General features: G+C 41.8%; 1 protein-coding gene across 4 annotated transcripts in view; it reads left to right on the forward strand.

Moving 5' to 3' along the window:
• Window positions 1-23,777, forward strand: part of KDM5A (lysine demethylase 5A) — a 97,628-nt gene that overhangs the window by 58,600 nt on the left and 15,251 nt on the right. For 2 of the 4 annotated variants that reach the window (XM_060024089.1, XM_060024088.1), the window contains 4 exons: window positions 4,689-4,848; window positions 5,712-5,932; window positions 7,810-8,217; window positions 15,432-21,942. In XM_060024089.1, coding sequence (XP_059880072.1) covers window positions 4,689-4,848; window positions 5,712-5,932; window positions 7,810-8,217; window positions 15,432-15,638 — 996 coding nt within the window. In that variant the 3' untranslated portion in view covers window positions 15,639-21,942. Of the gene's footprint in view, window positions 1-4,688; window positions 4,849-5,711; window positions 5,933-7,809; window positions 8,218-14,891; window positions 15,051-15,431; window positions 21,943-23,777 lie in introns of those variants that run through there. The other 2 variants (XM_060024090.1, XM_060024091.1) reach the window with 2 other exon arrangements.

Below are 23,777 nucleotides of genomic sequence, written 5' to 3' on the forward strand. Positions count from 1 at the left end.
TCAGTACTTCGGTTATCTTTCTAGCACATTAGGTATCAACCAGCACTCTAGAATTGCTAAACAGGATGGATTTCTCTTGGAGGCAGATTGGTAACCTATGAAAGCAAAACATCCCAGGTATTACATGATTTCAGGGCTAGGGATCAGAGCAGTGGTTGATTCGGTTGTATGGAGTAGTCCTCTGTTTGCAAAATATATATGGGGGTCTTAGCTTACAGTCTGAGGAGAGGATGTTTGCAGGGTAGAAAGATAAGATTATGGATTTTATAATGTTAGCAGTGTATTTGACAGCTTAGGACAGTGGAAGAATGGTGGCAAGACATGGTAATTCAAGGTCAAATTTACCTTGACGGTGGTATCTTTGCACTAAAAAAATTATACTCTTGAGGATTTTCCTATAGCGCAAGCACCGATTGTGTAATGAAAATCTTATTTGCCAGTTTATTTGCAGTTGGCTTGGTGATTTTTCCCTTTATATGATCTCCCCTGCTTGTGACCATGAAATCATCCTTAAAATAGTTCAAATTTAGTGTCTTTGCTAGGATGAAGAGCCCCTGCCGGTTTAGGAAGAAGAGTAGGTAATTATAAAGAAAAATAAAATCAGTCATTGATCCTAGTTATCGTAGCATTGAAATGTTTAAAACAGACAGTGTGTGCTTTGCATTGTTTGATGACTTCATTTTGCATGTGATACCCTGTGATCACTAAAATAATCGGAGCAAGCAATTCAAAAAACTCGTTAGTTAGGAAAATCTATATGAAACAAAGTCTGTCACAGATGTCTTGTGATTGTGTCTGGGATAACCTTTCAGATATTCATATGATTATTTCCTTTTAAGGCATAGTGTTTACCTTTACTGGAACTGTCTGTCCATATTACAGTTTATATTTTTCAAATGCATATGTGTACAATTACACACCAGAAAGGAGGGTATAAAATAGTAGTAGGTATTATCTCCCAGGAAGTTCTTTTTTTTATCCCGGTAATTTCTTAATTTACAGAAAGGCAAGTTAAGCAGTTGGATTCTTTCATTTTTTTTTCTTCTCTATGCTTGTTAACACTTGGGTGGCTTGAGCTTTGGTGGAAATAAAGTCCGCTATATATGAACCTCAAGTTGCAAACTTTGAAAGATGTGAACGTGCATTTGCGTATCCAGTCACCTAAGTTTGTTCACGTGTCTGGCGTACATTGTCACGTGTGTGACAGCTAAGTCCGCGCATGGGCTTAGTTGCTCCGCGGCATGTGGGATCTACAAGTGGTTGTGCTTTTGTGTACTTTACTCTATAGTACTGTATAGAGTAAAGTAGTACAGTGTCTTTATTTCAAGCCCAGCATGTCCAGAAGCAAGTGTAGAAGCTGGTACTACTGTACTTCTCAAGGTACTGTATTTTAAAAAGGTACTGTAAGATTAAAAATGTTTTTTTGTGTGTGTGTGTTTGTTTTTTATGTATCTGTGTGAAAAGTGTTATAAACCTATTACAGTACAGTACTGTATAGCTGATTGTGTTAGTTGGGTACCTAGGCTAACTTTGTTGGACTTAGGAAGGTGCTCTCGGAACAGAACTCATTCGTATGTAGGGGACTTACTGTAGAGTAGATTTTGTCTGAGACTTTAGTCCTGCTAATATCAGATAAGGTGGAGTGACAGATCTGTGTGTGCAACACATTTCTCACTGAGAAGCCATTCCTCCTTTCTTGCATATTTGCCATTAGTGCAACTGAACTGTAATTTTCCTTCTTAGGAAGAGTAATTTGTTTAAGCTTGCTGTTATCAGTTGTTTTACCTTCAGCCTATCTGTGTCTTTATATTTAAAATGTGTCTTTTGTAGACAGCACATGTGGTAGGGTTCTTTTTGGTGTGTCATTCTGCATATATATGCGTTTGTAGAATATATAGTTAAATCTTGGTTTTGAGGCAGTATTACAATCTCTGTCATTTAATTGGGGGTGTTCATTTACATTTAATGTAATTGTTGACATGGCTGGATTTAAGTTGACCATCTTTATTTTTCATTTTTTTCTGTTTTTGTTCCTCTGTTGCTTTTTCCTGCCTTCTTTTGGGTTAATTGACAATTTTTTTAAGGTTTCATTTTATTTCCTTTATTGGCTTCTTACCTATACCCCTTTTTATTTTTTATTTTTTTCAGTGATTGCTCTGGGGCTAACAATGCCTCTTTAACTTACCAAAGTCAGTGAGTACTTCTTCATATTTCATACTTCACCCTGGGGAAGTAATTTTTTTTTAATTTATCTTTACCTGTCTTTACTTTCCATCATTATTTTCTATGTATCTATCTATCTATTTATTTATGGCTGCCTTGGGTCTTCGTTGCTGCACGCGGACTTTATCTAGTTGCAGCGAGCGGGGGCTACTCTTCGTTGCAATGCATGGGCTTCTCATTGTGGTGGCTTCTCTTCGTTGCGGAGCACAGGCTCTAGGTGCACGGGCTTCAGTAGTTGTGGTGCGGGCTCTAGAGTGCAGGCTGAGTACTTGTGGCGCACGGGCTTAGTTGCTCCGTGGCATGCGGGATCTTCCTGGACCAGGGCTCAAACCTGTGTCCCCTGCATTGGCAGACGGATTCTTAACCACTGCACCACCAGGGAAATCCTCAATCATTATTTTCTGATCACTTTCCTTCCTAGTTTGGAAGCTTAAAGTTTCCTGCATGAGTTACAATCAAATGAGTAGAGTCAAGGTTAGAAAAAAAAATTGCAGTCAGTGAGATGACACATCTGGGGACTGCAGTAGGCGAGTACTAAAGTACTCTCCTATCTGTTGCCTTTTAAGACTTAAATTCTTCAATAGGAAATAAGACTTACACGAACTGTGCTGTTCCTGAATTTTCAGTGAGTGACACTGTCTTCCAGAATCTTCTTATGAAACCTTTTAAGTATCCTGTTTAGTTAAGGATAGGCTCGTGATAACAATAGACCTTCCTCTCATGCACCCTACAAAGAAAATCAGGTGTTGCATTAGTCATTGAGCTGTTGTCTCTCGTCTCCTAAGCTACTCATTTATACTCTGCTTGGTGATGCTAGGTCTGGGACTCTACACCAGGGCTTGGTAAACTTTTTCTGTAAAGTAATATATGTATATATTAGCATACATTATATGTAGTGATATTCTCTAGGTATATTATGTAAAGTAAATATTTTGGGTTTTGCAAGCCATATTTGGTCTCTGTTACACCTTCTCCTCCTTCCTCTTTTTTTTTTTTAAATAACAACTCTTTAAAAATGTAGAAACTATTCTTAGCTCACGCTCCAAACAAAAAACTAGGCAGCCAGCGGGGTTGGCCCGCAGACTGTGGTTTGCCAACCCCTGCTCTACACATGTACCCTTTGCCTGCTGCCCTCCCCCTCCCCCCGCCAGCACAGGGCATTAGAGAAAATTAAAAGGCCTGTGCAGTGAGAAGGGAGTTGATCCTTCCCCTGTTTTATTCTCCATTCCTGTCATCATTGAACTACAATTGTTTTTCGTTTTGGGGGGGCTTTTGTTTGATTTTTGTTTTTGTTTTTTTACCCTGGCAGTGGCAACTGGTTCCAATTTCTAGTTGATGTTTTTTTCACACTCCAGAAGCCAGCCACATTGTATTCTATTAGGGATAGCAGAACCAGCACTTCCTCATCAGAGGTCTGGGTCCCAACTCTGCAGGCCCCTTCTCTGAGCTTCTTGGTTCTAATAACCCCACTTCTTTTCTCTGTTACCTCAACCCTTAGGGATGGCAACTCTTTTCTTGCAGTTGTCTTAGTGTTACTTTGGTGTTTCTGTTTTGCCTTTTCAAGACTTTAATGTACATTTAACGAGTTCACTTTATTAAATTCTCCTTGTTGAACTTTTTGTGATTTCTGTCTCCCTGATTGCACTGTGACCGTTGAAGCTGTACTTGTGGGTTATTCTCCCCTAACTACAGGGGAGGATCGTCTGAGCCCTAATTAGACTTGTCACAGTTGTATAGCTCGAATACTGTCAGGCTGTTTATTATATTAAGAGCAGTTGGTAAGCATCTAGGTTTGAAAACCTTTAGAGAGCATTAAATAATTTGTGTCCTTAAGTTGTCACATCTAAACCTTTATTCCCCTCCTAAGTCCATTTTATTTTTCTTAAAGGGTCAAAGTTCCTTAACTTGTGACTACAGGAGTTTTTATGAGTTTTAGACTGTAGAAAGTTGATTACGTAATCGTAATTTTCTTGTAGGTTTATTATCTCTGAGGATTACCTTTTTTTTTTTTTTTTTTTTTTTTTGCGGTATGCGGGCCTCTTACTGCTGTGGCCTCTCCCGCTGAGGAGCACAGGCTCCGGACTCGCAGGCCCAGCGGCCACGGCTCACGGGCCCAGCCGCTCCGCGGCATGTGGGATCTTCCCGGACCGGGGCACGAACCCATGTCCCCTGCATCGGCAGGCGGACTCCCAACCACTGTGCCACCAGGGAAGCCCTGAGGATACTTTTGAGCTTTACTCTTTCCCTTTTGGCTTGAAACTCTGGTGATTTCTGTTTTTTTCCCCAATGGACATTTTCTGTCTTACTAAATACCATATATTTAATTTTAAGATCTTTTATTTATTTGTTTTTTTAATATATATACTGTGTTATATTAGAAACTTTAACCTGAAAGCCTGTATTTAGATTCTTGTCACGGGATAAGTTGTTTCCAATTCTCCATACCCGCTTCGTTTCTTCTACAGGACACAGCCAGTGTGAAATCCTCCAGCAGTCTGGAGCCCAGCCTATTTTGTGATGAAGAGATTCCCATCAAGTCCGAGGAGGTGGTCACGCACATGTGGACGGCACCCTCCTTCTGTGCTGAGCATGCTTATTCGTCTGCTTCTAAGAGCTGTTCTCAAGGTATTACGGCCCTTGGTAGCGGCATGGAGAAGAGAAGCCTGAAACCATACTGAATCTCTCTTTCAGTACAAACCCTGGCAGTGAAATGCGATAGAACCTGAAAAAATGCAACTTTGGAAAAGCCAGTCTCTGTTAGCATTTTTCTGTCATTAGGTCATAACCTGAACATTTCCATAGCATTATTGAATCCCAATTAGAAGGACTTTAGAGGCCCTCTGGTCCCATTCTAGTCCCATTTTATTTTGATCAAATCCCCGACAGGTAGTTATTTATCCTCTATTTGTTTGTTACCGGTTGTTGAGGAACTTGCTGCTTTTTAAGAATATTCATTCTGGTTTTGGAAAGCTTTGTTAGTTTTTCATCCCTTGGTAAGTAATTTCTCTGTTATGTTCACTTTCTTTGTCCCTAGTGAAAGTGAGTCCGACTGCTTTAGGTCACACCTCTGGAAAAGGGAGAGTATTTCTCTCTTCACGGTGAAATTCAGGACTTTATGGAGCAGCGTATAGCATTCATATGGGGCAGTTATGTGCTCAGTTGTTTGGTGTTCTCTGAAATGGAGAGAGCGCGGGGTAGGAGATTCTCTCCCATTCCCCTTCCCCTCCAGTCACAAGGTAAAGAATCAATAAGGAACCTGTTGTTTTTTTTTTTACTCTAAACCAGTTTTTTAGAGTGGTCATTAGAATTCTAGGTCTTTCTGTTCTGTATTTTTAAAAATTTTATTTTCACTTTCATACTGATGCAGTGAACCCAAACTTCTAAATTAAATGTTGGAGGAGGAGGGACCATTCTTCTAAATATTTACTTTCAAAACATTACATTTTTTCAATCGTTTTCATTATTTTGTCTTATATTTTGGGGGCAAGGTTCTAGCACCACAAGGAAACAACCTCGGAAGAGCCCTCTGGTGCCCCGTAGTTTGGAGCCTCCGGTGCTAGAGTTATCGCCTGGAGCTAAAGCCCAGCTGGAAGAACTTATGATGATTGGAGATCTCCTGGAGGTGTCTCTGGATGAGACTCAACACATATGGCGGATTTTGCAGGCCACACACCCACCCTCTGAAGACAGATTCCTGCACATCATGGAGGTATGGATCTGAAGCTTACTTACAGTGGTTTTAAAACCACTTAGAACGTCCAGGTTCCTTGGAGGTACCACAGATTGCCACAAGGGGTGGCTGGGTGGGTAGGACTCTGATTGTCCTACTTTCTCATTACGCCAAAGTAGTTCTGCTTTGTGGTTTTCTTTATTGAGATTTTATGTAATACTCAGTTTTTAAAAAGGCCATTTCTGCCGAAAAGAAAGGGGAGGTACTGTAATTCACAAGTTGAGAACAACTTCCTTAGCCCAGACTCACACTGGTGAAAGGCCCAAAAGTTAGGCAGGGGGCAGTATAGTGGTTGAAAACAGGAAGCAAGGGAATGGTTAAATAGAAGTGGATTGGGTGGGAGGGGGAGTCCACATACATTTATACAATTTACACACTTGTATACAATTATAAATCACACAGTTTCTTATTTATACAGTTTATACATGTTGTTCTATCCATGATCTCATTCGTCCTCACCATAGTCCTGAGGGGGAGGGAGAAAGGAGAGACATGGCGAGTATTTAGCTCATTCTGCCTGTGAAGAAAGTAAGGGTCAGAGACGTAGAAACATGCCTGAGGTCACACGTGGAGTAAAAACGGAGACCTGGGTTCTCTCTCTGGCATTAGACTCCAGTATCCTTTTCATTATTCTTTTCCATGACTGTTTCCATGAGGCGGAAGGTACACTGTCAGCAGCAGTTGACACGGATACGCCTGGGGCACTGTGGTTTGTCTTTGGTTTGGAAGTCAGATTGAGGGTGCCTGACTTAGATAGTACTTTCCAGTCGCAGAGCATTTTCTTCACATCTGTTATCTCATCTGATCTTTATTTCACATATAAGGAAACACAAAGTGTTGGGAAGTTAAATATCTTATTCAAGATGTGATAGACTTAAGACACTTGTAACCCAGTGTTCTTTACGAATCTGCAGATTCTGAGGTTCCTGTCAAAGATATTCCAGTATCACATCTGTGGGAAAATAAATTCTCAAGTGTTATTTCTTAAGTAATTATCAAGCTTATGTTTTTCAGTATTTCTTTTTCTACCTTACCCCTTGTTCTTTCTGTTACTGGACACACTTTTACTATTAAGATCTTTAATGTTTACTACCTTGGCACATAAATAGCAACAATATTAGACAGTTGAGGGAAAAAAAGGCAAGTGTTTTTGCTTCGTGACAGCAACTGTTTTCTTGTGAAAGTCACTACATACCCTTTGTAATGAGATCATGGATAAAATTTTGTGTTTTGCTGACAGTTTTGATAACTTCGTAACCACCAAGGATTTATTGAGTTAATAAAGAACTTTAGTACTGGTAAATGGAGACCCAAAGAGTTATTACATAATTAGTTAGTATACATTTAGCTTTCTGTGTATGTTTTCATCTCAGTTACGTAGAGGTGCTACAGACTATACTAATATATGCAGACACTTTTTTTTGCCTTTTTTTTCCCTCTGATAAGCTAAAAATAAGTCAGATATTTTATTTAGGGCTTGTCATTATTTTCTACTGTTATCTTCTTTGAATATTATATTTGCCTTCTTAAAATATCTTCAGAATATTTATTGTGGTATAATGTGCACAACATAAAATTTATCATTTCAACTGTTTTTAAGTATACAATTCAGTTGTTTTAATTACATTTATAATATTATACAACTATTACCACTATCCATTTCCAGAACTTTAAAATTATTCCTAACAGAAACTCTGTACCATTAAATAATCCCATTTCCCTCCCCCCAGCCCCAGTAACTCATATTCTATTTCCTGTCTCTATGAAATTGCCTATTCCTGATACCTCATGTAAGAGGATAAAACAGTTTTTAAATGTCTTGCTTTAAAATTGTTTCTAATTTTATACTTATGAAGGATGACAGCATGGAAGAGAAACCATTAAAAATAAAAGGAAAGGACTCTTCAGAGAAGAAACGGAAACGGAAGCTAGAAAAAGAACAGCTTTTTGGCGAAGGAAAACAGAAGTCCAAGGAGCTAAAGAAAATGGATAAACCTAAAAAGAAGAAATTAAAATTAAGTGCAGAAAAATCAAAAGAGCTGAACAAACTGGCCAAGAAACTAGCAAAAGAAGAAGAGAGGAAGAAAAAGAAGGAGAAGGCTGCTGCAGCCAAAGTTGAACTTGTGAAGGAGAGCTCGGAGAAGAAGAGAGAGAAGAAGGTGCTAGATATCCCCTCCAAATATGACTGGTCAGGAGCAGAGGAGTCTGACGACGAGAATGCTGTGTGTGCCGCGCAGAACTGCCAGAGGCCCTGCAAGGACAAGGTGAGTCTAGCTGTACCCGCCAAGTATGCGCGGGGACGTGGAGCAGCGGCCGGGCACACCTGGGTTTGAGGTAATGATGGTCTGTTTGGCCTTGTGACGTCACATGTTTAATTCAGTTTCTAGAAACATTTTCAGTTATGAGGCTCTTAGTAGAAGAAATGTTGTGTTTTAGAAATCGTATACGTGGTGATCGTCCTGACCGAGCAGAGAGAAGCTGTGTGGTACCAGGAGCGGTGTGTCTCGTGCGTGGGCACAGCAGGGCTCAGAGCAGTTGTGTCCCTTCCCTGCAGGGTGCCTCGGGGGACTAGACATCTTGTCAGTTAGCCACAGTGGCCCGAAAAGTCCTGGGCCAGTATCCTAAGAGCTGTGGCAAATTGCATTGAGATCAGTTCTGAAGACCTAAAACTAGGAGGTTAAATCTTCCCTTTTGGTCTGTGTCTTATCCACACCCAGCCCTATGTGTACTCTCCTAAATAGAATATGATTGTTTTCACATCTCTTGCAAAAAATAAAGACCTTTAAAGGTATTATTTTTGAAATGTCAGCCCTGAATTCTAAATATTAGCAAGGATATGATAGTCTTTCTTAAGGTAATAATTGATGTTATAAACTTCTGAGAAAGACGGATGGACTTCATGAAAAATCCTAGTTCATTAAATGGCTGAAGGTATCTATTATAGTGTTCCCATCAAGATTATTAGTAAATTCATGGTTTTAATTTTATTATCTCCATACACCACTTGATGTTTAGAATTTTAATAGCTCCTCAATTTGAATATATCAACAGAATAAACACAGCTGCATCACTATTCCCTTACTTTCCTGCTCAGTTAAATACTTGTTAGAGCTTGAAGAGGTCACCTTGTCCAGCCTCTTCATTTCACAAATGATGAAGCCAGGACTGAGTGAAGGTAAATGATGTGACCAAAGTCACAGAGCTCATTAGTGGCAAAACCGAAAGTAGAACCCTGGCTCCCAGACCAGGTCCTCTCCGCTAATATCCCCACCCCTCCGGTAACTGAGATGCAAGTACAAAAACACAGTGCAAAACTAAATGACTCGTATTTAAATTATACTTATTAAAGGTTTTCTACTCACGTTTGGAAAATGAATATATAGTAAAATTTATATCCCATAGTCCAGCTTTCTGAGGACCACAGCTGTAAATATTTTAGTGTGTTCCCTTGCAATTATTTTCCTGTATAGTTTGTTTTATATCGTGTCATACTGTCCACTTTTGTATCTGCTTTATTAGTTTCGTAAGTATTTTTCTATATTATAAATATTTTAAAGCATTTTGGTAGATGCATTATATGTGCGTGTATTATTTTTATCTTTCATTTGAATTTATTCTCATCTGAATCTGTTTATTAAAGAGGCTGATGACAGGTTAGCAGTTTCTCCTTGGGTCTGAAGTATTAGCAGCTTAGTGTTGGCAGGACCTTCTCCCTTTTCTTCCTCCTTTAACTAATTGTATGGCAGTTGGAGGACTGGCAACAGGATATGTTTCTTTTTCAAGCTTTCCTGTCATCCTTCCTACAGTGTTTATATCCATCATGAACCTTTCTCTTTTTTTCTCCTTTTCACTTAATAACCTCTCGCCTCTCCTCTGTTCAGCATTTAAAATACAGTTCAGTTCATCTACTATCCCTGTTCTTTTCCTGTAGCATATAAACGCTACAGGCAGTTTTTTTCTCAGCTGCCATAAAATTGTTAACACATGTCCTGCTTCCTCTCAGCGTGGTCAAGGAGTAAGGTGAGATCATCTGTATGTGAAAGCACTAGTTAACCAAAAATGCAACTTAGGTGTTAAGATGTGATCATTATTTTTAGATGAACCCTGGGATTTACTTCTAACATTATAGGTATTTAAAAAAAAAAATCTAGAAAGGGGAATCCCCTGGAAGTCCAGTGGTTAGGACTCCACAGCGCTTCCACTGCAGGGGCCCTGGGTTCAATCCCTGGTTGGGGAACTAAGATCCTGCATGCCACATGGCGTGGCCAAGAAAAAAAAAATCTGGAAAGTTATCATCTACATTTTGATGGAGCAAAAGTAGATTAAGCTGAATATTTAGAGAAAATGTCTATTGTTTAAAACGTACAAAGATTTGTACACATTAATTTGTTAAGATTAGTACAAAAATTGTCAGAACACATACACAGGTGAGCAGGTATGCCTTAACCTGTCAATAGCTACATGAAAGACACTTATATGAATGATGTATTTCTATAATGTGTTTAATTTTAAACAAATTATTTCAGATTATAAGCATTTTGCCCATCATTTCTGTTTTGCAATTTTTATGGTTCTCCAAGTCTGTTTCTGACACCAGTTTTACTAAATGGAAGGTGTGTTTCTTTAGAAACTTGGTAAAGAATTTTACAACTTTCTCAATTTGAAGTATAGTGTTTCTCTAAGGAAAACAAATTAATGCATGGTACGCATCTTCAGAGCAAAAGGATGACAAGAAAAGAATGTTTTTTAAGGAGTCTGTGTTCTTTAAATATCATGTAGCAAAAAACCCACACAACTTCTTGGGTTCATTTATATTTAGGTAAATGTATTCTAACTAGTAATTACTATTATTTTTACCTAAAAATGTGCAGATTGAGAAAACTTTGAAGGATTACTTAAATGTACCTAGCTTCAATTTCAAGATGTTTTAGAAAGAAAAAAGAAAAATATTATCAGAAAATGTAAAAGGTTTAAAAAAAACCCAAACTATCTCTTCCATCATCAAATTCAAGTTGAAATTAATTTTAAAAATAACAATGAAGAACTGTTTTCAAAAAATTAGTTTTAAGGTTCAGAATCTTTTTCTCCGTGAATTTTGCCACTTTCATTCAATCTTATTGGTACCAAGAGTAAAACGAGTTAATTTGAAGGAGCAAATTCTTTCAAGCTAATATTTAAGTAACATTTTTTCTGCATTAAAATAAATATTTAATCTTACTTATGAAAATAGATTTTTTTTCTCTTTACTTTTTTTTTAACCTTCTTACTATGGGCTTTTTCCTTACCCATTACTACCTCCCTAAGAAGTTTGGCACGATAAATAAAGAGAAACTGTTTATAAACTTCTGTCTCTCACTTTTACTATTTGTTAGGCACTCTGATTTTTTAAAAAATAAATAAATTTTATTTATTTATTTTTGGCTGCATCGGGTGTTCGTTGCTGCGCACGGGCTTTCTCTAGTTGTGGCGAGCGGGGGCTGCTCTTCGTTACGGTGCGGGGGCTGCTCTTCGTTGCGGTGCATGGGCTTCTCATTTCGGTGGCTTCTCATTGCAGAGAGTGGGCTCTAGGTGCACGGGCTTCAGTAGTTGTGGCGCATGGGCTCTAGGCATGCAGGCTTCAGTAGTTGTGGTGCGTGGGCTCAGTAGTTGTGGCTCGTGGGCTCTAGGCGCGCGGGCTTCAGTAGTTGTGGCGCGTGGGCTCAGTAGTTGTGGCTCATGGGCTCTAGGTATGCAGGCTTCAGTAGTTGTGGCGCACGGGCTTAGTAGTTGTAGCTCACGGGCTGTAGAGCGCAGGCTCAGTAGTTGTGGTACAAGGGCTTAGTTGCTCCGTGGCATGTGGGATCTTCCCGGACCAGGACTCGAACCCGTGTCCCTTGCATTGGAAGGTGGATATTCTTAACCACTGCACCACCAGGGAAGTCCCAGCCGCTCTGATTTTAAAAGATTTTTGTGGAGAGTTGTCTCAGCAAAAGTGTTTGCGTTATCAGTGGCTTTATCATTCATATCTCCTTTTGGCATAGGTAATCAAAGGTTGGATTACCTGAATGAGAGACACACACAAACTGGTGATGTTATGATAGGGTAACCAACTGTCCCAACTTGCCTGCGACTTTCCTGGTTTTAGCACCGCAATTCCTGTGTTTTGGGAAACCTGTTAATCTTAGGCAGACTGGGAGGGTTGGTTACTTACTGTTAAGATCACCAAAAAAACATACACAGGGATTGTGAACATATGTCATACTTGATTAAATTGTTTTAATTTTGAAATCTGGCTTTTGCAAGAAACTTCGGTGCAAAAAAGATTGAATGCCAAAATAAAAAGAGCTCAGGTGGGTAACTAAGCTAAGACTGTCACTAAATCACGAGGCTTTCTTCTTTCCCAGTGCAGTAATATGCGCTAAGAAATGAACAAAAAATGTAATGTGCCAAATATTTTTTCTTACGTGTAAATATGAAACCATATAGCAAAACATGAAATGTCAAACTAACATTGTATTTCTCATTGAAGCACACATTTCCCCCAATCCAAACCCAGTAAGCTATTTTTACTATAGTTAAATGTCTTATCAGTTAATATCTGAACAGCTCATTGCTGTGAAGCTTTTCAGGAATTACTTTTTTTTGATTTGATAAGTATATCTCCCAGAAATACTGAAAGGGGAAATGACTATTAGAACTTACTATGTGGTTAGCCAAATTCTTTGTTCTTGAGTGTTCAGGCTACTGCATAGTCTGCAGGTTCAGTTGACATTCCAGACAAAAGTAGAACTGGATTTTGATTGTAAGTAGATGAACATGATAGGAAGATATTCGTAAAGAGGGCTATTTTTTAAAAATAATTTTTTTTATTTATTTATTCAGTTTTGGCTGCGTTGGATCTTCATTGCTGCGTGTGGGCTTTCTCTAGTTGTGGCGAGCGGGGGCTACTCTTCGTTGCGGTGTGTGGGCTTCTCATTGCGGTGGCTTCTCATGTTATGGAGCACGGGCTCTAGGCGCACGGGCTTCAGTAGTTGCGGCGCATGGGCTTCAGTAGTTGCGGCTCGCGGGCTCCAGAGCGCAGGCTCAGTAGTTGTGGCGCACGGGCTTATTTGCTCCGCGGCACGTGGGATCTTCCCGGACCAGGGCTTGAACCCGTGTCCCCTGCATTGGCAGGCGGATTCTTAACCACTGCACCACCAGGGAAGTCCAAGAGGGCTATTTTTTCCCTGCTAGATTATTAGGGTAAATTGTTGTGTAACAGGTAGGCTGGGATAGTATCTCAAGAAAAGTTATATACTTTTTTGGGATGGTGGGAGAGCTGGGCTTAGGAATGGACCTCTAGCCAAAATCACAAAAGGAAATGTTGTCTTCCTTATTTGAAAGACAGCAATAGATATGATTTTGGGAGACCGGAAGCCAGGGCGTGTAGTGCACAATTAGATTCTAAAAGACATGGGGCCGCTTTTCTCGGCAGCAAATAGTGGTGAATTGGTAACCTCTTACCCGGTGGGGGCTGGACTGGGTTAGATAACTGGAGGCAGGAGTAGTTACCTGTTGACTCAGGGTTGTCATAACCAGGTTGGCACCTCCAGGCTGGGTGGCCCAGAGAAGCACAGCTCTCCCAGTTCCGCTGATCAGCTCCAAATAGCCGGACAGTTGGGCTGAGCTCACCCCCTGTCAGATTAGCACTTTATAAATCTTCACCTGCTGGTAGCATCTGTATTTTTGAGTCATTGTCTCCCTTTTCTGTCTCCAGGACAGTTTGCCACAGCAGGGACATTTAGATCAGTTGTTTTCTTCACTGCACAGACTTCAGAAGCTAAATATCACACAAACAATTGCAGAACAAAACCACAACTTATGTCAGGAAGTAATTAAGTCACTCCGAACTTACAGAAAGCAGGACCACGTAGTGCCAGCGATGGTCAAATTTAGAATATTTAAGAATTACCTGGGAGCTGGTCACAGTGCAGGATTCTGGTTTGTCCCCCAAGATATTCTGAGTCTGTGGGTTTGGGCTGGGTTTCAGCTACACGTTTAACAGACGCAACAGGTGATTCTGACGCAAGTAGTGCCGCAGGCAGTTACTTGAAGGTGCAGAATGTTTTGTGGAAGGTAGGACAGTGAGTAGAGCCAGGAGACTGTGATCTTAAGAAGTGCCTTCAGTGTCCCAGGCTGGGGACCAGGTGTCTTGCCAGACATTATTTTACCTGATCCTCTAAATATCCTGTGAGCAAGATTTGATCTCCATTTTACAGATGGAGAAATGGGGCCTTAGGGAGATTAAATGACTTGCCTCAAATTTTACAAAAGAACTCGAGGAACGGTGAAAGCAGAAAGATTATTTTGACAGATGATTTCTCCCACCCTTTACTAAAAACCTGGAAACTACTAACCAGGAGTATCACACTTTTGATAAGTTTTATAGTATACGGACAGATTTTGAAAACTCCTCACTTTTCCTGAGACTCATTTCCCTACAGCCCAAACCTCCTTCCTCTGTTCTTTCCCATAAGCTGTACTGAAGAACTTAATTGATCCCTTCATACTCCATACTTTGCCCTGTTTTCTGGCAAAGCTCATTGTTGTAAGTGACTTCCTTGCTAGTGAAGTTATCAACTTCTGCACTGGGGAGAGAAGGGCAAGCAGCTCTTTGATCTTAAAGGTCCTAATCCGCAGTGGCGTAGCTGTAAAAACGACCCCAGTCAGCTGCCAAATAGGAAAGCCCCAGCTCACCTCACTGTTAACTGTGTGCCCCAGGCTTAAAGTCAGCAAACAACAGTCCTTTTCTAGCCTCCTGTAATCACAGTGTTCTCTGGAGGGTCCGAGCTGCCACCGACCTGTCAGTTACCCAGACTTTAATTTGAAACCTCAGAGTGATCTGTTGACCTGTGTCTTTGACTGTTTTAATTGGCTAATTTGTAAGATTTGACCTCTGATATTTGCTAACTTTTTATAGGGAGTTGTATTTGTAACGGAAGAAGAGAAGAATAAAAAATATTAGTTTAAAAAGTGGCCTATGTGACTGCTTTTCTAAAAAGGTATTTAATGCTCTTAGTACTTTGGCTTATCTCTTTGAAATAAAGCTAATACACAGGATTGCCTTCACATTGTTGTACTCTTCTTGATTGATACTTGCATTGTCTTAGAGCCTAGAAATTGTTAATATTAGCTAAAACTACTTGGCTGCTCTATTAGAAGTTCCTTTTTTGTCAGATTTTCTCAAACATGTTTCTGCCTCACTAGGAGCCCCAGGTATTTATGAGGTAATGGAGTACCTAAGAGGCCTAATTTTGTGGACATATTATGGAAAAAATAATTTGGGGGTATTAACTTCCCAGCTTCTTTCTTTAAAAAATAACCCCGTAAGAAGTCATTGTCTATCTCTGGGCATCCCAATTATTTGCTATCATTTAAGCCAAGAAAGCTCTTTGGTTTGCTTGTATTCCAGGCTTAATGTGTATGTAACCTAAACATTCCCTGATCTTGTCTCCAACAGGTAGACTGGGTGCAGTGTGATGGTGGCTGTGATGAGTGGTTTCACCAAGTTTGTGTGGGTGTATCTCCAGAAATGGCTGAAAATGAAGATTACATCTGTACAAACTGTGCAAAGAAGCAGGGGCCAGATAGCCCAGGTCCAGCAGCACCTCCTTCTTTCATAATGAGCTACAAGCTACCAGTGGAGGACCTTAAAGAGACCAGTTAGCAGGTGCTGGGTTAGCTTGGGACATGGGGGAAAACGGACCACACAGAGACCGTAGTCAGTAGAGTGGTTTACATCCACTCAGAATGTTGCTTCCAAAGACGAATGGCCTTCTGAGCAAGTCCTCCCAGCCGACTTCCTCTTTGCATGGACGTGGGATCTGCGTTCTCTGTCAGCACATCTGTGCCGAGGGTGTCTGCTTTGGTCCAGCAGCCAGTGTTTCAGTTCGTGTCTCCTCTGAGATTGCTTGTCACATTAAGGCCAGACATTTGAGCGCTAGGGTGGCTGGTTGGCATTAATGCGTTGGTGTGCTGGCAGGGCATGTAGGCTGCGGCTTCTGGCCAGTTGGTACTAGTGAGAGGTTTGCAGCCAGCGCCACCCAGAGGTGCTGATCCCTTGGATCTCCTTAGTTAGGCCAGTGGGGGAGAAGTAGAGTAGCAGTTTCCTTCCACCTGCCCTGGCATTTGACGCCCTACACATCCAGCTAGGAGAGGGCCAGGGCTGAAGTTAGTCCTGTTAGAGGCCATGGGTGGTGAGTGGCACAGCCCGTAGACCTCAGCTCCATGTGCTTGTCTGTACCAAGAAGAAAACCCCAGCTGAGAGGCAGATCACCTCATCTTCCTAAGGAGGAGGATGGCATCTAGTTCAGAAGTCTGACTAGATTGGATTCTGGGAAGAAGAGATTTTATTTCAAGGCAAGGAGCCTTTTTTTGGCTTTGAGAAGTCTTGCTGCCTTGGGTCTGCATTTTAAAGAAGAGCAGGTACGTGGATCCAGGCTTCTGCGGTAGCAAAGAAGACAAGTCAGAACGTTTTACTGAGCCACAGCGGTGCCTGCTTTTCGGGGAACCCTTCATTCACAAGTGCACCAGGTGCCACCAGGCTTCAGGCATGGCCCCAAGCAAGACCAGCAAATAACAACTCTTGCCTTGCAGCCCGGCCCCCACTGGCTGTGGTTTCCAGGACTGGCCGTTTCTGACCGTGGCCCGCGGCAGATGCTGTCGCACAGCACGTGGCTTCATCAGAGGACGTGGGCTTAGAGTACCTCTGGGTGACAAAGTTGTTTTAGTAAATCCATTTTTTAAAAAAAGAAAAAAGGACTTGTTTTTACTTTTTTCTAAATGTCTCTGACTACTGACTGTTCTATAAATAGATTATTTTTCCTTTTTTAATATACATATATGAATATATATATATATATATATATATATATATATATATATATATATATACACATACATATACACACACACACACTGTTACCAGCAGCTTATGACAGAGTTTCAGCATCAAAAATCCATTTGGGGGCTTGCTTTCTCGTCTTGCTTTTTAATAAAGGAATCCCATTCCTTCCTTGTAGTACAAGGAGTTAGCACTTCCTTCTCTATCCTAGCCCGACCAGATCTTCCATCTTGGTTTTGTTCAAATAGGTAATTATATTTCGTTTGTGTGTTGGGACTTGTGTCCCTTTCTGTGGGGAAACCTGGTCATACTGTATCTGTGATGGTAGTTCTGTTTTGTACGTGAAAGTTTGGAACTACGGTGCTGTGTTCTCCTCCCTCCTGTTGTGTTCTGTGTCCTTGTGAAGGTGTTAGGTAAGCTGTATGGAAACTCTTATTAGAAGGGGACTAATTTTTTTTTTTTAGGGCAAAAAAACCCAAAAACCCACCAAACAAACTAAAAATGGTGTTTTGTCTTCACTATCCTGTGTCCCTTTATTTTGGTTTAAAGATCTGTGGTTTGACTTAAATTCATCAGTTTTCCTTTTAAAAGGGGGGAGCAGAGTGGGCCCAGAGAGCAGCTTTTAGTCTTGTCTTCCCTTTGTGCCCCGATCTCTTTTAAAGAAATGTCTTCTAGTAACTAGAAGTGAAATGTACTGTCCAGTCACAGTTTGCGTGGGTATGAGATTTAACTCAAAAGGCATCTTACTAAAAAAAGCAAAACCTTTCCTATAAAATCTAGTTTCTGGAAATGCTTTCTCTACGGTTCTACTACCTATTTTTTAGTCATTTCTTCCTTAATATCATATAACGTTTTGAGTGTCTTGGCCTGTTAAGAGGTTCATAAGTGTTGGTGTGCATGGGTCTTAAAATCTCATCTCAAGTGTGTGTATGATTTAAGATTTCAATGGAAAGTACAAGGTAACTAAGTAACCAGTTTCATAAGTTATCATTTTGCCAGTCTCTCAATACATAAAGATACTACTACTTAGTTAAGAATTTCATCTGGTTGATATTATAGAAGAAAGCACAATGTTTTTTGCCGTTTGGTCTTCTCTGTAAAAGTCTTCAAGTGCTTGTGGGTTAAAAATTGAATGCAGTCTTAAGTGATGGCTGCCCGGAATACATTTTAAAATATCTTGTTTTTCCTTCATTCCTCAGCTATCAGTGGAGGGGCATGAGGTGCTGAGAAAGACAGCTAAGGTGCTCTGCTGCTTGGAGTGTGGTGGATGGATAGAGGGCTGTTTAGGGAATAATTTATGTTCATAATAGGTATTTGCCTGCATATTTGACGGAGAGAAAAACGCAAGGCAGTCTCCAACCATGAATAGCTCCCTGTTTATCTTCTCCAACCATGAATAGCTCCCTGTTTATCTTCTGACATTTTGAAACTCAAATATATCATTTAATTGATACTGTGGGATTTTCTGTATTTATTTGAAAGTCACAGAGGATTTGGTCTGACTTTTGACCATTTAGACCAAAGGTTGAGAACAGATGAGAGACAGTTTAAAAGAAGAAAGAGAAAAGAAAAATATATAGAAATGTGTAATTTTGTAATTAGTGAACTAAGATTCATCTGTTAAAGAAATGACGATGTTTTTTCACTTAGAGGAAAGTACTTATTTTACAAAGTAACTCCATTCTGCGGTGTTGTAACATTTCATATTAAAACTTGATTTAAAATGTTTCTTTACCCTTCCTATCTCCTCAGAGTCGCAGTTCTGCACCACTCGTTCTTTAACTTATTCGTTAATTCTTTCAAAGGTATTTCTCACCACGTTCATTATAAACCATTTTGGCAAAGGTTATAGGAAGGAAGATGAAAACTGGTAGGTCAAGAGTAGGTCCTCGGAACCGCGCAAGTGCAACGACAGCTCTCTTGTGGTCCCTCCAGCCGGGGTTGGCCTCGCTGCCTGTAGTGACCCTGCAGAGATGTGTGGAGACGCAGGGCCAGGCTCCTTCCCGAGCTGCTGCCTCCCAGCTCTTCCTGACTCACACGTGGGCATCACGGAACAACAGCTACTGCAAGTTACGCTTCAGATAATTGAAACGGCAGATGTGAAACCTGGGTCGCCCGCGATGTACTTGAATAATCAAAACCCCAGCGAGGGCTGACCTGTGAGATGAGAACGATTTCACCTGTGCTTCACTTCTCTACTTTTGTCTTTGACACACGTCCAAGAAATGTCAGTTTGTTTGTTTCTCTTAATTTTTAGATTCTGATGCAATTCAGTGGGTATAAGAGAAACTCCCTACTTGGCAATATTTTAATTCTACAGTACATTTGTGTGAATATCAGCCAGTGCTTAAAGTAGGAGGGTGAAACGGAAAACTGAGAAAGCCCTTCTTTCAGAGGGAGGGATTATCCACTTTTTAAGGAGAAAGTGGCAATTTGAAGGGGAATTTGAAAATTGTGGGAAAATTAAGCAAAGACCCACACGTAACCAGGTTCAGTAAAGGTATACATATGAACTAGCTTCATATGTGTGTAAAAAGTTGCTTTTGCAGTACGTCCTTAAGTATAAATTTTTAAAAGCCGGCAATTGGTTTGCCTTTTACCTTTTGAAATCCCACTTTTTTGTTTGCTTTTAATTAAGGCATATCATTACTTTGGATGTGGATGTGCCGTGGCATTTAGTATTTACAGCATGAGAAGGAAAGAATGGATATTAATATATTTTGGAATTCTAGTCTTCTCTTGGTCTGGATCGTATCCAGTCACCACTATGCAACGAATGATGTGCACTGGGAAAGGATGTGACGGGTTTTTAAAGATGTGTCCTGCTTATTCTTACTTTTGCAATACTCCAAGATGTCTAAACAGGAATGTCTTTTGTAAGCCTCAAGACCTATTGATTATTCTCTTAGGTGTTTAGTTACCTGTTAGTGAGACACTTAAATATAATATGGACTCTAATTTACCAGGGATTTTGGTGGTGCCTTATGAAAAGTATAACTTGATTTCTTGTTTTCTGAGCATGTTTTGCATTTCTTTTGTTTTCTGAAAGAATGTTAGGTATAGTTATTTGCATTACATCTAAAAAATTTTTAAAAATTGTGTGTGTGCTCAGGTCCCCCCTACCCTGTCATTCACATTGGTGGCAACTCTAAGTGGTAACCAAGTAAAGGTAGATTTTGGTAATTGATCTGAGAGTCACTTTTAACCTGTTGCAGAACAGTTTCTAATGTGCATTTGCTCTCTATAAAACAAAGAACTGGCCTCAAATAACTTCACCAGTGGTGTGATTAGCCTGTTACATTGCTGAGAATAGTGTTTGCAGAAAGCGTGAAGTAGAAGTGATTCCTGCAGATTTCATGTCTCTCTGTTTTCAGCAAGAGTCCAGCGATGGCCAACAGACATTTTCCCCACCGTTGATTTCTTAAGCTGTTTATCCCTTTGTAGCGAACCAGTGATAAAAGCAGGAAAGATGAAGAAATACTTCCTTTTTCCTTTGGCCTCCTAGTACTTAAAACTAGCTCAAACTGCACCTTACACTTCAGAGAAGTAAATGGCCCTTTTGCTCATTGCCAAGGTTATCAGGTCATGCAGGCGAGGGACAGATCATTGCTGAAAATGTTAAGGTTCTGCCTGCAGTGAAATTGGCCTCAAACATGAAGTGTTTGATTGTGTATATATGTGTTAGGGAGGAGAATTAGTGGGAAGAAGGAGGAAGAAAAAACTGGTTATCTGAACTTGGAAAGGAATTTTCTTGCCAACAACAACAAAAAAACCATGAAATTTCGTAAGATTGACAAATTTTTTGTGTGTGTGTGTGTGTGTGGTACGCGGGCCTCTCACCGCTGTGGCCTCTCCCGCCGCTCCGGACGCGCGGGCTCAGCGGCCATGGCTCACAGACCCAGCCGCTCTGCGGCATGTGGGATCTTCCCGGACTGGGGCACGAACCCGTGTCCCCTGCATCGGCAGGCGGACTCTCAACCACTGCGCCACCAGGGAAGCCCAATTCTTTTCTTTTTAAAAGTTGTGTGGAATCCACCCAGTTTAGACCACGTATTTCTTGGGGCCTTGGCATTGTGGTTGATACCAGTACGTTGAAGATCCAGAATCTCTTCATGGAAGCTCAGCCTTGCATTGGGAAGTCTCAGATAACACGACGAGCGAACAATACAGAAGAACACACTCGAGGACTGTATGCTGTGACAATACAATTTGGAATTTCTTGACTCTTCTCACCTATTTGCTCTTTAAAGTGTGTTTCTGCCCTGCTTTTAGTAGGCAGAAAGATGATTTAATGTTTCCATGTGACAAAGTCCCATGAAATTTCTTTACTAGGCAAGGATTTTCTCTAAGCTCGTCTGTGGAGCCAGGATGTATCTTTGTTAATGCAAAATAAAGATGCCACAGACAGCCTTAAAGATGGTTTGGTGGTTCCAGCTGGTGAACCTTGTAGTAAGGAACTCTGATGAGTTGCCAGGGACATAGTGGTGAGCTCAGAATCTAATGTAGTTCAAAAACAACACCCCCTCAAAACAAACAAAAACTTCAAAAGCCCAGGTGAGGACTTCAGGGTTACATAAGAAAGAATGTTGGATTTAGGAATGCACTGATGTGGGTATTAGCTCTTTGTATGACGTTCTGTTGCTTACTTCCCTTTTTGGAATCTGTTTCCTACCATGTGTGGGTTAGTTCTTGTGGATACAAAGACATTGAAGTTACAGCCCTTCTCCTTGAAGGAGGATAAGGCAGACGTTTCTAAGGATGTTTCTTACAAAAACTTTGATGGAATTGAGAAGGGAGGATAGTAGAGAGGTTTTGGACATGTAGTCCAAATTCCCATTCCGTACTCCTGAGGAGGGAACGTGCAGGCTCTACTGAATATTCTGTTGTTAGAAAATGTAAGTCTCGGTCACTGACGTTCATATTAGAGCACACCCGTGGTCTCCACTTGGGTCTGAATTTTGCGGAGTTCATCAGGCACTTTGACGTATGCCCCAAGACCAGTATCTTGCTGTGCTATTCAGTAAGACGAGTGTATCAGACACTTTCCGACAGACCTAACCGTGCCCCTCCCTCCTCCTGAGTTGGTAGCTACCTGGTCTTAGTGAGAAATTCGCGCGCCCGCCCCCCCCCCCCCCCCCGCCCCCTGCCCGCCAAAGCATCGGCCCCTGCCCTCCTCATTCTGGGCCCCTTTCTGCTGAGACCAGTAGGCCACCCGGGCCCTGGTGGCTTTAGTCTCCTGACTGAACCCTGCCATCCTTTCTACTTGGCACTAAGCTTTGTGGTCGGTTGTTTCTCCGTCACTCTGGCCCTGCAGGAGCTCGTCCCCGGTCGGTTCCGCCGTCCGATGTCGTCGCTGCTAAATACTGCCGAGTACACGCCCTTGATGGGTATAGCTCTACAAACTGACTCAAGGAGGCCGGCTCTCAGAGCAGGGCAGCAGCCCTGAAGGTCCAGCAACCCCTTCCATTCTTTTTTTTTTTTTTTTTTTTTGAGGTACGCGGGCCTCTCACTGCTGTGGCCTCTCCCGCTGCAGAGCACAGGCTCCGGACGCGGAGGCTCAGCGGCCATGGCTCACGGGCCCAGCCGCTCCGCGGCATGTGGGATCCTCCCGGACCGGGGCTCAAACCCGTGTCCCCTGCATCGGCAGGCGGACTCCCTAACCCTTCCATTCTTAAAGACACTTCAGACCTTGGTCTCTTGTCCAGTCCCCATCCCACCACCTCTCTTCCTTCAGCAGAGGCCTCCCCTGTAACACGGAGGAAACTGAAGCCAGCAGGGCGGCTTGGCCTCCACATCTGTGTCAGAACAGGTGTCTGTCCTCTGGCCAACACAGACCGTAGGCAGACGGGCGAGCCGTGAGTCCCATCCCACGTCACCTCCTCAGAGACCTCGCCCCCTCCCTCAGCGCGTGAGCTCAGGTCTCTCCCGCTGACGTGCTCCTGACCCTGGCTCCCTCTCCTGCTCTCTTGGTCCTTCCTTTGTAGCCAAGCCCCGTTTGTCCCCACACCTCACTTTAAGATCCCTCAATCTACGGTAACCTGGACCCTCCTCTCCACATTCCACTGAGGCTGCTCTCACGGAGGCCATAACTGACCACATGTTGCCAAGTCTAGTGGGCACTCCACTTCGTATATGACATCTGACACTTGTCCACTCCCTTGGTGAGAGACCTCCATTGGCTTCTTGGCCACTACATTTTCCTAATTTTTCTGCTCTGCAGCTGCTCGTTAGTCTTCTTTTCTGTTTACCCTTCGAACAGTGTCATCAGAGGCTCATCCTCTATCTCCTTCTCGGGTGCCCTCGTTCCCCGCCCCCGCCAGCTAACACTTTAATTCAGCTGTTTCCCAAACCAAAATCACCTGCCCAGGCTGACTTGCTCTGCTCTTCAATCAACTGGTAAACATTTCCACTTGTATTTGTTTTAATCACTCCAAACTCTTTGTGTCAAAACCTGAACTTACCACCTTCTCACCCCAAAACCAGTTCCTCTCTATACCCTAACCGAAAGCACAGCTAGGTGCCCAAGCCAGAATTCTGCAAGCCATCCTAAGTCCTTGCTGACCGCTCGCTTCCCGTGAGCAACGAGGTGGTCACTAAATCCTTCAGGTTCACTCCCATCTTCATCTCCGTCTCTTCCGTTCCTGTTGTGATGCATCACTTCAAGTTCTCACCACTCTCGCCTGTTTTTTCGGGCTAGTCTTTAGTCTGGTCGATCTCCAGTTGATCTTCCAAATTTCTACAGAATAAACCGTCTAAAGAGCTGGTATGTTCAGTGCGTTGTTCTACGGAATCTGCTCGTGTTTATCTTTCTACATGCATCTGCTTCCACACACTCTCAGCCGCTGTACTTCCGACACATGGATTTTCATTTCCTAAACACGCCAGGCTTCTGTCTCATTTTTGAGGTGCGGGCTTAAATGCCACCTCTTCAGAGGCCCCTGTTCTTTCACAACAGCTTGTTCT

This window comes from Delphinus delphis, chromosome 11, assembly GCF_949987515.2.
Source record: "Delphinus delphis chromosome 11, mDelDel1.2, whole genome shotgun sequence".
NCBI classification, from domain to species: Eukaryota; Metazoa; Chordata; class Mammalia; order Artiodactyla; family Delphinidae; genus Delphinus; species Delphinus delphis.